This window comes from Vigna unguiculata, chromosome 11 (genome assembly GCF_004118075.2).
Source record: "Vigna unguiculata cultivar IT97K-499-35 chromosome 11, ASM411807v1, whole genome shotgun sequence".
Taxonomy (NCBI): domain Eukaryota; kingdom Viridiplantae; phylum Streptophyta; class Magnoliopsida; order Fabales; family Fabaceae; genus Vigna; species Vigna unguiculata.
In genome coordinates this window covers 17,559,888-17,577,450 of record NC_040289.1, presented here as the reverse complement: position 1 = coordinate 17,577,450, position 17,563 = coordinate 17,559,888, and the positions used below count along the sequence as shown (strand labels likewise).

The following is a 17,563-nucleotide window of genomic DNA, read 5'->3' as shown; positions in this document are numbered from 1 at the left end:
TTGAATTTTCTGTGCTTAAAGATTGATTTAATTAGGATTTGTGATTATTGGATTTATTGAGTAAGTTTGGTAAAAGTGGCGTAAAAATTGATTTTAGTTGCATAAAATACTATTGGATATTCTAACGTTTGTTAATGCAGCTAGAATTTATTTTTGGTCAATTAATAGTGTGATTTTAAAATATTCAAAGTTACAAAATAAGTCCAAAATCAAGAAATTCTGAAAAAGAATAAATCAGGAGCTAAATGCACCCCCAGTTTTTACTTGCACACTCCTTTTAAAGTGGACCACAAAAACCTGTTCTGCACCCCCCGTTTTCACTAAGTTGCACCCCTCCTACCACTTAAACTCCACTCAACCAGATCATGCCATGTGGCAATCCTCACCTTTTAAAATTAGACAACCATAAGCCGCCACGTGTCATAATCCCCACCTCACCAAATTAACCAATCAGATTCTGCCATGTCATCATCTTCATCTCCCAAAACCCTAACCCTAATTTTCTTCTCTCCTTCCACCACCATGGCAGCCGCCGCCGCCGCCATCTCCACCACACATTCATCTCCTTCCCGCCGGCCACCATTTCCGCAGTCACCGCAGCCATCGAAACTGCCACCGCAAGACCACCACGCCTCCGCGAGCAGCGATGGAAACCAGCGCGCCTCCGCAACACCACCGGAGTAACGCACCTTCTTCTCCATGGCAGCAGCGAACGCGAGCATCCATCACGCCACCACCATCTCCATCGAGCCTCGCGCAGAACGCCACTGTTCCGCCACCATCTTCCACCATCGCGACGCCATTTTCATCTCCTCCGCGAAGCTTCTCCACAACGCGTCACCCATGGCAGCCACCGAGAGCGAACCAGAACACCGCCATCTCCATCTTCTCCGCGTTTCTGACCACCGCGAGGAGGCACTCACAACCTCTGCAGCGCGCCTCCGCGCACGGCCACCACGAATAGCAACGCCTCTTCACCACTTGTTCTGTAGCACCATCTTCGCGCGAACCAGTGCCACCATTGCACCTGCAACCACCGCGCCCACCGGAGAAGCCACCACGCCGTCGCAGCAGCTTCCACACGAACCTTGCACTTCTCTGCAGCCAAAGGAGCAAGCGGAAACCCTAATTTGGGAGAGAGAAGGAGCTGCCACGTGTCATCCTCTCAATGGACACTGAAATGGTCAAAACTGGTCAACTCTGGTCAACTTTGGTCAAACTGGTCAAACTCTGGTCAATTTTGTAAAAATGCTTAAATGAGAGGGGCAGAATTGGAAATTGGACATGAATTAAGTTGCTAATTAATTAAATAAAAATAAAAGATTTTAGCAACTGACAGATAAAGCCCAAAGTCCAGTTGAAGCCTATATAAAGAGACTTAAGGGAGCAGAAACGGGGACGACCGACAATTTTACAGCTGACAGCTTAGACACTTAGAACTCTCTGGTTTTGGCAGATACTATCTCCACCACATCTTTCATTCTCTTCTTTTATTTTCTTTCCTTCATCATATTATCATGTATTCCATCAAAGCCATGGAGGGCTAAGCTTTTAGGGTTGATTCCACTGTAATTTCTTAAATGGATTCTGAGGTTAGATGAATTTATATGTTTTGTTATTTTGATTATTGTTGTGGTTTTTGTTTACCTATGTCCTTTGCTTCTTAATCGAATAGAAAATAATGATTTTAAATCTACATGCATGCTAATCATATGAGTTAAAAGGTTTTTAAATTAAATTGAGACTTTACTTTAATTTTGTTTAGAAACTTTCATTTGATTAAATAAGTTTTTGCCAATAATTGAGACTTTAATTTGATTAGAGGTAATTACTTTAACCAAAATTAGTCAAGACTTTACTTTGATTAATTAAGTTTTCTATTTGGTAAAGGAACAAAGGAATAGACATGATTAGGCATAGTAAAATTAATTGAGACTGTACTTTGATTGAATTAACTATGGATAATCTAACAATTCTCACTTTTAATTGAGACTGTACTTTGATTAAAAGTGAGGATGCCAACAAATGAATTGAGTGTTTACATTGATTTATTTGTAAATCAACAACAATAATTAATTTAACAATAATCTCTAGATAACCAATGAAGAATCTTATTTAGAAAAAGCAGTGGAATTGACCTATTTACTATTACTGTGTTTACAATCTTCCGTGTCATTTTCTTTGCATATCAAAACCCCCTATTTTTATAATTGCTAATTGCATTTTTAAGAATCAAATATTTGAGATCAATTCCGTATTCGTTGTGAGACGACTCAGGGTTATCTTAACCCTAACTATTTTCTTCACTACAAACTGGCAATACTGAAGTTGCTAAAGTAGTCGTAATTTGATCGCCCAACGACAGCGATATCAAATTTGGCGCCGTTGCCGGGGAATACGGTTAGTATTTCTTTTATTTTGATTCTGTTTTTATTTATTTATTTTATTTTATTTTATTTTTATTTTTATTTTATTTTATTTTTTTTATTTTATTTTTATTTATTTTACGCATATACGTTTGATATAGTTTGTTATTTTGTAGTATCTAGTTTTCTGTTAATATACTCCAAGCAAAGTTCTATTTTTGTTTTGATTAAGAATTTCTTTTAAGAAATTTTTGAGACTAGTTTGGAAAACTCTTTCTAGGAAAGACTTGGTATTTAAGTTGTCCACTGTGACGCACCTCTCTTTCCTGGGAGTAGACCCAACGACATCTTAATTTATTTCTTTCTTGAAATCTTTCTCCAAAACAAGAATAGGAAGAAAAAAAAACACGCAGGGAAACACTTTCAGGTGGACTGCATAGTGCATGACTCGGGCCAATCCGGGTCAATTTTATCAACTTGATTCAGAACTTGAAAGGAACTTGCGTAAATCACGTAGGAGACTTGAACTCAGGTGTTCTACTGAAGGAGCACCATCATCATCTGAACCTACCACTGAAAGTGTACCACTAGAATCACCTCCGGTGATTAACATATCTTCTGATCCATCACCTGAACCAGAAATTCAAGAAGATAGAATGGAAGAAAGAACAATAAGAGAGTTGGCTTCACCGGATGCAGCAATTACACAAAACATGTGCATCCAATATCCAGATGGAGAATGTGAGCTTAAGTCTGGGTTAATCCATCTTTTACCCAAATTCCATGGATTAGCAGGAGAAGACCCGTACCATCATTTGAAGGAATTTCATGTTGTTTGTTCATCCATGAGACCTACAACAGTGACAGAGGAACATATCAAGCTTAAGGCTTTTCCATTCTCATTGCAAGATGCCGCTAAGAATTGGTTATACTGCCTTCCGCCAGGATCCATCAATACCTGGGAGACTCTGAAAAGATTATTTCTGGAAAAGTTTTTTCCAGCATCTAGAGTTGCTGCTATTCGTAAAGATATTTATGGGATAAGGCAGCAAGAAAGAGAAAGTCTTCACGAGTATTGGGAGAGATTCAAAAAGTTGTGTGCTTCCTGTCCTCATCACCAAATAAACGAGCATCTCCTCATTCAATACTTTTATGAGGGATTGAGTATCATGGATAGACAAATGATAGATGCTGCAAGTGGAGGGTCATTGGTGGACAAAGCGCCAACAAATGCAAGACAATTGATTGAAACTATGGCGTCGAACCATCAACAATTTTCCACAAGGAGTAATTCTATAACTCTATTGAAGGGAACCCATGGAGTAGAAGCATCGTATGTTGCAGATCACAAGAAATTAGAAGGGAAGTTGGATGACTTAGCAGCCATGGTAAGGACCTTGACAGACTTACAGAAAAAGCCTATCCCTTCTACTTTATGTGGAATTTGTGCTTCTACTAATCATCCTACAGAGGCTTGTTCTATGTTAAAAGAGACAGGGACGTTAGACAATGAACAACCTCAAGCATATGCTGCAAACATCTATGGCAATAATAGACCACCTCGGCAGCAATACAACCATGATTTGTCCTCCAACAAGTACAACCCAGATTGGAAGGGATATCCCAGCCAGAAATGGGGAAATCAACAGCCTCAACACCAACAAGTCTATGTTCCACCTCAACAGAGGCAACAACCACAACCAGCTGCAACCTCTGGTGATTCAAACATGGAAGCAATGATGAAAATGATGGCTGACATGATGAAGGGACAAATCAATGAGTTGAAACAGACGATGGAAGCAACCAATCAAAACTTGCAGAACCAGATTGGACAAATGGCAAATGAGTTAAATCAGATGAAGTCTCAACAAGGCTCAAGCAATTTGCCTGCACAAACTGTAATCAACCCGAGAAATGTAAGTGCTATTACTTTAAGATCGGGTAAGCAAATACAAGGTCTTGGGGATGCCCAAGAAGATGAAGATAAGGACAATGAAGTTGTACCTAATGATGAAAGAGGAAGATCAGATGAAGCAACACAAGCAACATCTGAGATGCCTGCACCCAGTGATAACTCCAGGTTGGTATCCCCTAATACTTCCTCTGAAAATCCTTCTCCTTATTCTCCTCCTCCTCCCTATCCAAACCGTTTGAAACCAAAAACTAAAAAGATGGAGGAGTTAGACAAAGAAATCCTGAATACTTTCAAGAAAGTGGAGATAAACATTCCTTTGTTGGATGCTGTGAGACAAATTCCTAAATACGCCAAGTTTCTCAAAGAATTATGTACACATAAAAGGCGTATTATGGACAAAGAGGTAGTGAACATGGGAAGAAATGTCTCTAGCTTAATTAAGAAGCCTGCAGTCAGAATGCCGCAAAAGTGTAAGGATCCAGGTATGTTTTCTGTTCCCTGCATTATAGGTAGTACTAAGTTTGACAATGCTATGTTAGATTTAGGAGCTTCCATTAATGTAATGCCTTTATCTGTTTTTACTTCACTTCATCTTGGACCTCTTAAGTCTACTGGTGTGGTCATTCAGTTGGCCAACCGTAGCACAGTTAACCCTGCAGGTGTGCTAGAAGATGTTCTTGTCCGTGTGGACAAGTTAATTTTTCCTGCAGATTTCTACATCTTGGATATGAAGGATGATGAAGGAATGAGTTCAACCACAATCATCTTGGGAAGACCATTCATGATGACAGCACGTACCAAGATAGACGTGCATGCAGGATCCTTGACTATGGAGATAGGAGATGAGAAGGTGCAGTTCAACGTGCTAGAAGCCATGAAGCACCCAATTGAAGACCATTCTTTGTTTTGCATTGATTTATTGAGTAATGTAGTGAACAATTATGCTTTTGGACTTTTGGACGTTTTATCTGGTTTTTCTTCTTCTTTGGATTTTTCTTTTTCGAATGTTTCGGGCTCAATTTTAGACGAAAGAGAAAATTTTAAAACAGGTGATGTTGAGGACGCGGTGTCACTATTTGATACCTCTGTGGCGTCCAAGTGTGATGCTGAGGTGGCTGAAATTACCTTAGGCAATAAAATGTTGCCATCTGCGGAACAGCCACCCACTTTGGAGTTGAAACCTTTACCATCTCATTTGAAATATGTTTATCTTGAGAAGGATGGGAAACTCCCTGTTATTATATCTGCCTTGCTTACTAACGAGCAGGAACAAAAGCTATTGCAGGTTATCAAAGATCACAAGCGAGCAATAGGCTGGACTTTGGCAGATATTCCTGGTATTAGTCCTTCTTTCTGCATGCACAGAATACTCTTGGAGGAGGATGCTAAGCCAGTGAGGCAACCTCAGAGGAGACTGAATCCTCAGCTGATGGAGGTTGTGAAGAAAGAAGTCACCAAGTTGCTACAAGCAGGTATTATATATCCCATTTCTGACAGCACTTGGGTGAGTCCTGTACATGTGGTCCCCAAGAAATCTGGGATCACCGTGGTCAAGAATGAGAAGAACGAGTTGATTCCTACTCGTATTCAGAATAGCTGGAGGGTCTGTATTGATTATAGAAGACTAAACCAGGCCACCAGGAAGGACCACTTCCCTTTACCATTCATGGACCAGATGTTAGATTGATTGGCAGGTAAGTCTCATTACTGTTTTCTTGATGGATTCTCTGGGTATTTTCTGATTTGTATTGCCCCAGAGGATCAACATAAGACTACTTTTACTTGTCCATTCGGTACATATGCTTATAGAAAAATGCCATTTGGCCTTTGCAATGCTCCTGGAACATTTCAACGATGTATGATGAGTATTTTTACAGATTTGTTGGAGCATTGTATTGAGGTTTTTATGGATGATTTTAGTGTATATGGTTCATCTTTTGATCATTGCTTGTCTAATCTTGCTAGAGTCTTGGAGAGATGTGAAGAAACTAACCTTGTTCTAAATTTTGAAAAATGTCATTTTATGGTGGAACAAGGTATAGTTTTAGGTCACGTTGTTTCTAAGAATGGTATATCTGTAGATCCTGCTAAAATTGATATTATTTCACAATTGCCTTACCCCTCTTTTGTGAAAGAGGTTCGATCTTTTCTTGGACATGCAGGATTTTACAGGAGGTTTATCAAGGACTTCAGCAAGATAGCCAACCCTCTCTCCAACCTGTTGCAAAAGGATATAGTATTTGACTTTGGAGAGAGGTGCAAAGATGCATTTGATACATTGAAAAAGGCGCTTACCACCACTCCTATCATCCAGCCACCTGACTGGACATTACCGTTCGAGCTGATGTGTGATGCATCAAACTTTGCAGTAGGAGCGGTGCTTGCACAAAAAGATGGGAAGCTATCACATGTGATATATTATGCTTCCAGAACATTGGATACAGCGCAGGCTAACTACACCACGACTGAGAAGGAATTATTGGCTGTTGTGTTTGCCTTGGACAAATTCAGACCGTATATACTTGGTTCCAAGGTAATTGTTTATACTGATCATGCAGCATTAAAATTCCTTCTGAAGAAAGCAGATTCGAAACCAAGGTTAATCAGATGGATGCTACTGCTCCAAGAGTTTGACATTGAGATTCTAGACAGAAGTGGAGCACATAACTTAGTAGCTGATCATCTTAGCAAGATTGAAAATGGAGAAGATAACATTCCTATTAAGGATGACTTTCCTGATGAAGTCCTCCTAGCATTAACTGCTGTGAAAGGTATGTTTCCTGAACCTTGGTTTGCTGACATTGTTAATTATTTGGTTGTATCTGCTATTCCTCCTTCCTTCTCCAAATATGAAAGAATCAAGCTAAAAAGTGAGGCAAAGTACTATATCTGGGAAGACCCAATTTTATGGCGCATTGGTAGTGACCAAGTCATAAGGAGGTGTGTTCCAGATATCGAGATACCTCATGTGCTTGAGTTCTGTCATTCGTCTCCTTTTGGTGGACATTATGGCACACAACGAACAGGTAGGAAGGTGTTGGATTGTGGATTATATTGGCCTACTATCTTTAAAGATGCACAGAGGGTATATGAAAATTGTGAGCAGTGCCAAAGGGCAGCCATATCCATTACAAGAAGGGATGAAATGCCTCAATAACCCATGCTATATTGTGAGGTATTTGATATTGGGGGTATTGATTTTATGGGTCCTTTTCCTCCTTCTTTTGGGTTTTCTTATATTTTGCTTGCTGTAGACTATGTCTCCAAATGGGTGGAAGCCATAGCTACAAGGACTAATGATTCTCGAGTTGTTATGAGTTTTGTGAGGTCTAACATTTTCTGCAGATTTGGGATACCACGAGCCATCATCAGTGACCAGGGGACTCATTTCTGTAATAGGCTACTTGAGAACATGTTGAAGAAGTATGGGGTGACACATCGCATTGCTACACCATATCACCCCCAAACCAATGGACAAGCAGAGATCTCTAACAGAGAGATTAAAAAGATACTAGAGAAAGTAGTGAAGCCTAGTCGAAAGGATTGGGCCACAAGATTGGATGAAGCACTTTAGGCACACAGGACAGCCTACAAAACACCTATAGGTATGTCACCTTTCAGGGTGGTTTTTGGAAAGGCTTGTCATCTACCTGTGGAGATTGAACATCGGGCCTATTGGGCCGTGAAAGCATGCAACTTGGATTTGGAAGAAGCAGGAAATAAGCGAAAGCTTCAGTTGCAAGAACTAGAGGAGATTAGGCTAGCAGCCTATGAAAATTCAAAGTTCTACAAAGAGAAAACCAAGAAGTTCCATGACCAAAAGCTTGTAGCTAGAAAGGATTTCAAGGTAGGCCAGAAGGTTTTACTATACAAATCCAAGCTTGGTCACATGAGTGGTAAGTTGCGTTCTACTTGGGAAGGACCATACATTGTTACAGAAGTCTTCCCTTATGGAGCAGTGGAGATCAAGGAAGAATCTTCAGCAAGAACTTTTAAAGTTAATGGGCATCGTCTTCGGATATTCAATGAAAATCAAGATATGCTGAACAAGACGATGGATGGGATGAACTTGACGTCTCCCTCATACCTTCCACCTTGAGGAGGTAAGTACACTTCATACTTTTTCTTTGCATTTTATACATATTGAATACATTGAGGACAATGCATGGATAAAGTGTGGGGGTGTGGGGAGATTTCCCCCTTTTCTGTTTTCGTTTTCTATTTGTTTTGTTTTTCCTTTTCTAATTTTGTTTTTTGTTTGTTTTTATTTAAAAAAAAAAGTTTCTGTTTTCAATAAAACATATTGACATTGGATTTTTGGATTTGATTTACTAATTGGAACGGTCATAATTCTGGGAAAATAAGAGTCATGTGCTATGAATGGATTGATTCTGTGATTTACTTGATTGAGTTGATTTGAGAGTTTCTGGAATAAATCTTTTGTGAAAGAGTTTTTGACCTTGTGAGTTTTGAGCTTTATTGTAAGGATGAACTACCATGTGTCATTCCTATTTTTCTTGTGTGATTTGCTCATGACTTGTTGATACTCAAATGTTTAGCTTGATTCTGTTGTTTTGCATCTTAGGTGAACATGCATGATTTGATATGACTGAGGCATTTCTTGTTTTTAGCTACTTGGCCAAATAAGCTAACCATAACATTGATCCATTGGTAGCCCCTTGAGCTTAAACCTCTTTTTCTTGTTTTGAGCATATTGTTAAACCTTAAAAAGAAAAAGACCATGTTTGTCCTTAGGGAGAAAGAAGGAGCTAGTGGATTATGTTGAGATTGGTTGAGGAATAAAGTGTGGGGGTGTGTATTTCCCCCACAAAGTTGTAAAAATGGCAAAAGGAAAATAATTGTTGATGACAGAGTGTTGAAATGAAAAATGATTGCTGTCTGAAAAAGAGCAACAAAGGATAAAAGAGAAAAAAAGAAGAAGAAGTAAAGATTGTTTTTGAAACTGTGCTCCATAACTCTTTCTTCCTTACTATTTCAAAAACACACAAATCCTAAAGTTTTTCCTACCATTGCCTTGGCCTCATTATAACCTGTGGAAAGTCCTCATGATTTTTGAATGCATGTTTTCTGAAAGCTGTGAATATTAGAGTCTTGCTAAGCATTGAGAGTGTTTACTTGCATGGGTATTTTGAGTGAAAACACAAGCCAAAACACTTGACCGAATCTTGGTGAGAAAATATATATTTAACTTGAGTGTTTCTCTTTCATATTTGATTATCTTGTAAACTCAAAAGATTAACTCATGTGTGAAAAACAGAATTTCATCCATTTGTTTGTGCATGACAACATGATTTCTAGAAGATTGATCTGTTTCCATTGGTATTCATTTCTTTAATCCACTGAAAATATGGAATAAAAGACCTCAGAAAAAAGTTTTGAAATTGTTCAATTTTGCCCAGGAGTGCAAAAGGATAAGTGTGGGTGTGTGATGAGTTCAAATTTTTGCCCTCATTTAATATTTAAATTTGGGGATTTAATTGAATTTTCTGTGCTTAAAGATTGATTTAATTAGGATTTGTGATTATTGGATTTATTGAGTAAGTTTGGTAAAAGTGGCGTAAAAATTGATTTTAGTTGCATAAAATACTATTGGATATTCTAACGTTTGTTAATGCAGCTGGAATTTATTTTTGGTCAATTAATAGTGTGATTTTAAAATATTCAAAGTTACAAAATAAGTCCAAAATCAAGAAATTCTGAAAAAGAATAAATCAGGAGCTAAATGCACCCCCAGTTTTTACTTGCACACTCCTTTTAAAGTGAACCACAAAATCCTGTTCTGCACCCCCAGTTTTCACTAAGTTGCACCCCTCCTACCACTTAAACTCCACTCAACCAGATCATGCCATGTAGCAATCCTCACCTTTTAAAATTAGACAACCATAAGCCGCCACGTGTCATAATCCCCACCTCACCAAATTAACCAATCAGATTCTGCCACGTCATCATCTTCATCTCCCAAAACCCTAACCCTAATTTTCTTCTCTCCTTCCACCACCATGGCAGCCGCCGCCGCCGCCATCTCCACCGCACATTCATCTCCTTCCCGCCGGCCACCATTTCCGCAGTCACCGCAGCCATCGAAACTGCCACCGCAAGACCACCACGCCTCCGCGAGCAGCGATGGAAACCAGCGCGCCTCCGCAACACCACCGGAGCAACGCACCTTCTTCTCCATGGCAGCAGCGAACGCGAGCATCCATCACGCCACCACCGGAGCAACGCACCTTCTTCTCCATGGCAGCAGCGAACGCGAGCATCCATCACGCCACCACCATCTCCATCGAGCCTCGCGCAGAACGCCACTGTTCCGCCACCATCTTCCACCATCGCGACGCCATTTTCATCTCCTCCGCGAAGCTTCTCCACAACGTGTCAGCCATGGCAGCCACCGAGAGCGAACCAGAACACCACCATCTCCATCTTCTCCGCGTTTCTGACCACCGCGAGGAGGCACTCACAACCTCTGCAGCGCGCCTCCGCGCACGGCCACCACGAACAGCAACGCCTCTTCACCACCTGTTCTGTAGCACCATCTTCGCGCGAACCAGTGCCACCACTGCACCTGCAACCACCGCGCCCACCGGAGAAGCCACCACGCCGTCGCAGCAGCTTCCACACGAACCTTGCACTTCTCTGCAGCCAAAGGAGCAAGCGGAAACCCTAATTTGGGAGAGAGAAGGAGCTGCCACGTGTCATCCTCTCAATGGACACTGAAATGGTCAAAACTGGTCAACTCTGGTCAACTCTGGTCAAACTGGTCAAACTCTGGTCAATTTTGTAAAAATGCTTAAATGAGAGGGGCAGAATTGGAAATTGGACATGAATTAAGTTGCTAATTAATTAAATAAAAATAAAAGATTTTAGCAACTGACAGATAAAGCCCAAAGTCCAGTTGAAGCCTATATAAAGAGACTTAAGGGAGCAGAAACGGGGACGACCGACAATTTTACAGCTGACAGCTTAGACACTTAGAACTCTCTGGTTTTGGCAGATACTATCTCCACCACATCTTTCATTCTCTTCTTTTATTTTCTTTCCTTCATCATATTATCATGTATTCCATCAAAGCCATGGAGGGCTAAGCTTTTAGGGTTGATTCCACTGTAATTTCTTAAATGGATTCTGAGGTTAGATGAATTTATATGTTTTGTTATTTTGATTATTGTTGTGGTTTTTGTTTATCTATGTCCTTTGCTTCTTAATCGAATAGAAAATAATGATTTTAAATCTACATGCATGCTAATCATATGAGTTAAAAGGTTTTTAAATTAAATTGAGACTTTACTTTAATTTTGTTTAGAAACTTTCATTTGATTAAATAAGTTTTTGCCAATAATTGAGACTTTAATTTGATTAGAGGTAATTACTTTAACCAAAATTAGTCAAGACTTTACTTTGATTAATTAAGTTTTCTATTTGGTAAAGGAACAAAGGAATAGACATGATTAGGCATAGTAAAATTAATTGAGACTGTACTTTGATTGAATTAACTATGGATAATCTAACAATTCTCACTTTTAATTGAGACTGTACTTTGATTAAAAGTGAGGATGCCAACAAATGAATTGAGTCTTTACATTGATTTATTTGTAAATCAACAACAATAATTAATTTAACAATAATCTCTAGATAACCAATGAAGAATCTTATTTAGAAAAAGCAGTGGAATTGACCTATTTACTATTACTGTGTTTACAATCTTCCGTGTCATTTTCTTTGCACTGCTTTTTCTAAATAAGATTCTTCATTGGTTATCTAGAGATTATTGTTAAATTAATTATTGTTGTTGATTTACAAATAAATCAATGTAAAGACTCAATTCATTTGTTGGCATCCTCACTTTTAATCAAAGTACAGTCTCAATTAGTAAAGTAACCCAAAGTCGTCTCCCAACGAACACGAAATTGATTTTTAACAAATTAGTTCTTATAAAACTATACAAGAGTTAGTCAAATAAAATTATAAAAAAATATAGGGAATTAAGATAAACAAAGATAGAAATAAAATTTAAAAGATAAAAAGAAATAAAAATAATAGTAAAGAAAATAGATTGATTCCATTGCTTTTTCAAAATAGATTCATCATCGGTTATCTAAAGATTATTGCTCAATTAATTATTGTTGTAGATTTGCAAATTAATCAATGTAAAGTCTCAATTAATTTGTTGGCATTCTCACTTTTAACCAAAGTACAGTCTCAATTAAAAGTGAGAACTTTTAGATTATCCATAGTAAATTCAATCAAAGTACAATCTCAATCAAATTTTACTGTGCCTAATCATGTCTATTCTTTAATCTCCTCACCAAATAAAAAGCTTAATTAATCAAAGTAAAGTCTCGATTAATTTTCATTAGAGTAAATACCTTTAACCAAAGTAAAGTCTCAATTATTGGTAAAAACTCATTTAATCACATGAAAGTTTCTAAATAAAATCAAAGTAAAGTCTCAATTAAATTTAAAAACCCTTGAACTCATATGATCAACATGCATATAGATTTAAAATCATTACTTTTTACGAGATTCAAAGATAAAAGACATAGATGAATTAAAACCTCAACAATAATAAAAAGAACAAAGAAATTAATTCATTCTAACCTCAAAATCCATAATGAAATTACAATGGAATCAACCCAAGAAGTTTAGCAATCCATGGAATACAAAATAGAAAGAAGAATAGCGAGAAGAAAAGAGAGAGAAAGGAAACGAAATTAGGCACCCCTAAGGGTTCCAAAACTCCGAAGTCCCGAGCTTGTATTCTTCTACTTCTCCCTTGGTCTCTTTATATAGGAATTGGACTAGGCTTTTCTGTTGCTAAAACCTCTCAAATATCTTTTAAAATAAAGATAAAGATAAATATTCAAATATATTTGGAGAGATATAGACTATTTAACAAATATAGTTGGTTAATAATTTATGATATAATTAAATAAATTAATTATTTAAAGATATCTTATAAATTATCACCAAATAATATTTGTATTAATTTTCTAAATAGCCTATTTTCAATTTTGTTGTCCAATTTTGCAAAGGCATCCAAAAATATCAATATTTGCAGTTAAACCCCTCTCCTTTGACCAGTCTTTGACCAGAGTTGACTGTTTGACCGTGCAATAACAGACTGACACGTGGCAGCTCCTTTTCTCTCCAGAATTAGGGTTTCACTCTCTTACTCTTCTCCAACAAAGCTACTACCTGATGATGGCTGCGGCTGCCGTTTTCCGACGACGAAGGCGCGGTGGTGGAAGCGATGAACGGCTGCTGGTTCAGATGCGCGCTGGTTCGTGGATTCTGGCTCACGTTTTGCTGCATTCCCAATCTGTTCGAAGGTTCGAACTGCCACTGGTGCGTTCTGGTTACAGGTGGTGGTACAGGTTCGCGATGGCCATGGTTGCACACTTTGGTTGCAGGTCTGCGGTGGCCACGGTGGTGCGCGATGTTGCTGTGATGTGCATATGCGAAACGGAGAGGCAACAGATGCGTGAAGAAGAGGACACGATCTGCGTGGAGATGATGAGGAAACTGTGGTGGCTGACACAGATCTACTTCCGAATGGGTGCTACTCTGGCGAGATCCATGGCTGACGGTGCGGGAAGAAGAACTCGCGGTGGTCGTGAAGCTGGTGCAGGGATGAACTGCGCGTCTCTGTGGTTTTCCGCTGCCATGGATCTGTGTGTGTGGCGCGCTGCAGCATTTTCCGGCGAAGAGGACGGCAGGGAGGTGGTTGCCGGCATGGAGATGGAGGCTAGGGTTTGGGAGGTTGAAGGTGATGACGTGGCAACATGCTATTGGCTGAATTTTGAGTTGCTAGATCATGACACGTGGCATTATATTATTGGTTAATTTAATTAGTGGAGGATTGCCACATGGCATGATCTGAGTGAATTGGGTTTAAGTGATAGGAGGGGTGCAAATAGACATATTAGGGGGTGCATAATAGGTTTTGGTGAGACCCATTTAGAAAGAGGGGAGTGTATGAGTAAAAACTGGGGTGCAGAAGTGATTCTTCCAACTAATTTTAGCTTTATTTAAAGGTGTTTTGTAATTTCAATCTATTTATTTTCTCACCTTTAAATAAGATTAATCTTAACTTCAGCTGCATCAACAAACGTTAAAATATCCAAAAATAATTTATGCAGCCAAAAATCACTTTCAAACAACCTAATTATCATAATTATCAATTAAATCACTCTTTAAGCACATAAATTCAATTAAATACCCAATATTAAACACTGAATGAGGGCAAAAATATGCACTCATCACAGGGGTGCAACTTAGTAAAACTGAGGGTGCAGAACAGGTTTTTGTGGTCCACTTGTAGCACGAGTGTGCAAATAAAATCTAGGGGTGCATTTAGCTCATGATTTATTCTTTTCCAGAATTTCCTGATTTTGGACTTATTTTGTAACTTTGAATATTTCAAATCCACACTATTAATGACCAAAAATAAATTCCGGCTTCATTAACAAACGTTAGAATATCCAATAATATTTTATGCAACTAAAATCAATTTTTACGCCACTTTTACCAAACTTACTCAATAAATCCAATAATCACAAATCCTAATTAAATTAATCTTTAAACACACAGAAAATTTAATTAAATCCCCAAATTTAAACATTAAATGAGGGCAAAAAATTGAACTCATCATGGTGGTTGTGGTGGTCAGGGTGGTTGTGGTTGTGGTGGTGCTAGTGGCCGTGGTGGTGGTGGTGGTGGTGTTCGTGGTGATGGTGGTGGTGGTTGTGGTTGTGGTGGCCATGGTGGTGGTGCTAGTTGTGGTTCAGGTGGTGATGGTGGTGCTTGTGGTCGTTGTGGTGGTGGTGCTTGTGGTCATTGTGGTGGTGGTGCTTGTGGTCGTTGTGGTGGTGGTGGTAGGGGTGGCCGTGGTGGTGGTAGTGGTGGTGGCCGTAGTGGTGGTGGTGGTTGTTGTGGTGCTGGTGGGTGTGATTGTGGATGTGGTGGTAGTGGTGGTGGTGGCGGTGGTGGTGATCATGGTGGTTGTTGATGAAGGATTGACCCCAACCAAGGATGAAGGCACATGCTTAAGAAGACTAAGCATGTTTAGAAAGGAAGTTCATTAATCTTTCATCCCTTTCATTTGTGTTTGTTATTTTTGATTCCCTAAGTTGACTTACTTGAATCAACTTTAGTTGACTTGTTGACCTTTGACTAGGTTTGACTTGTTGACTATAGTTGACTTGACTTAAGCCAACATGCTAATCTATGTTTATTTGCTTTGTAGGTTAATTAGGAGTAAGAAAGCAATGCTAGGTGGCGCATGGTGATTGGGGAGCATAAATGATGTGGAGGAGAGAGTAAAGCATAAAGTAAAAGGCATAAAACAAGTGTACCTATGTACCTTTGGTCTCCTTTGTTTTTAGCACACTTTGGCCACTTTTTGGAGACATATGAGATACATTCTTTGTCTCCTTTTGTGCTAGAACGAAATTAGCCTTGCACACACTATAGTTGGCTCTTTTGTCTCTCATTTTTGTAACCTTATTTGACCTAGGTTCTAGAAGCTAGGGTTAGGTTTTTGTAGAGACATCCTTAGGTATCTTTTATTTGCTTAGAGGCCCCTAAACTCTTCTATATAAGGGGTGCTCCTAGACATGTAAAAGGGTTGAACATTTTGAACTAAAAACACTCTTGTGTCTCAACCATTTGTGAGAGTTTCCTCCCTTGGGAGTGAATACTTTTAAGCCTTATCTTGCATAGCAAGTGGCGGCACACATCCACTCATCTTCAAGGTTGCCATGGATTCTAGCCTAGCCTTGTAGTGGCGTGCTTCTCACATTTTTTACCATTTCTTTCCTTTCCATTTTATGTTTTCTTCTTCCTTTAATTGTTCTTGGTTTTCTATGGTTTATGTGCTTTCCATTTCCTTTTTGTTTTGAATCAATCCATCATCTTGTAGTTGCTCCAACATCGTGCGGCGTAGTGGCTCGACTGATTCGCATTCTGCAGTGCAGATTCAAAGGTGTCTTTCTTCTTCGCCAATGGAGGTGCTGCTGCTATGGAGGTTCGTGAGCTGAGGATGGAATTGTGGTGGCCATGACTGGTTCGTGTAGGTTCTAGTTCTCGGGGGCTATGGTGGTTGCGCGAAGGATTTGCGATGGGTGCAGATGCGAACGGTGATGGAGTTGTTCGTGTGCGAGGAAGATGCAGCATGAAGGTGCTGATGGTGCGTGGAAGCTCACGGTGGTGGAGTTGTTCGTGTTTCCAGCGTGGTGCAGATGCGAACTGTTGCGGCTGGTGCAGGTGGTGTTGCCATTGCGGGTTTCACAGAAGTTGTAGGAACTCACGTTGCGGAAATGGTTACTTGAAGGTGGGAGAACTCCGACGAGTTGACGGTGGAAGGGCGAAGGCTGCTGGTGGTGCTGGTGGGAGAGGAGAAAATTAGGGTTCGCATCTCCTCTCCTTTGGTTCACATGCATGTGCAAGGATTAATGCCACATGTCATCATATGGTTGGCCTGATTTGAAAGTTGAGGATTGCCACATGGCAGCATCGGGTTGAGTGGAGTTTAAGTGGTAGGAGGGGTGTAAATAGACATATTAGAGGGTGCAAAATAGGTTTTTGATGAGACCCATTTAGAAAGAGGGGAGTGTATAAGTAAAAATTGGGGTGTAAAAGTAATTTTTCCAGAACTTGCTAATTTCAGCCTTATTAAAAGGTGTTTGTAATATCAATCAATTTATATTCCCACCTTTAAATAAGCTTAATCTTAACTTCAGCTGCATCAATAAACGTTAAAATATCCAAAAATAATTTATGCAGCTAAAAATCACTTTTTAAGACATTTTTATCACACATGTTCAAATAGCTTAATTATCAGAATTATTAATTAAATCACTCTTTAAGCACATAAATTCAATTAAATACCCAGAATTAAACACTAAATGAGGGCAAAAATACGCACTCATCATAACCACACACTTATCCTTTTGCACTCCTTGGCAAAATTAAGCAATTTCAAAACTTCCTCTGAGGTATTTCATTTCACATCAACACTGGATCAAAGGAATGAACATCACTGGAGACAAATCAATATTCTAGAAATTAAGTTACCATGCATAAACAAACGGAAAAGTTCTATTTTTCACACTTGAGTTAATCTTTTGAATTCACAAGACAATCAATTATGAAAGAAAGCACTCAAGTTAAATGTGTATTTTCTCACCAAAATTCGCTCAAGTGTTTTTGGCTTGTGTTTTCACTCAAAATACCCATGCAAGTAAACACTCGTAATACTTAA

General features: G+C 39.1%; 1 protein-coding gene across 1 annotated transcript; it reads left to right on the top strand.

Annotated features, from left to right (window-relative positions):
- Positions 1 to 3,079: 3,079 nt before the first annotated feature.
- LOC114169193 lies at positions 3,080 to 5,278 on the top strand (the record flags this gene model as incomplete). The annotated part of the gene is made up of 2 exons (XM_028054230.1): positions 3,080 to 4,366; positions 4,421 to 5,278. Coding segments are annotated over exons 1-2 (2,145 nt in total), but the record flags the coding sequence as incomplete, so codon positions are not given.
- Positions 5,279 to 17,563: the final 12,285 nt, after the last annotated feature.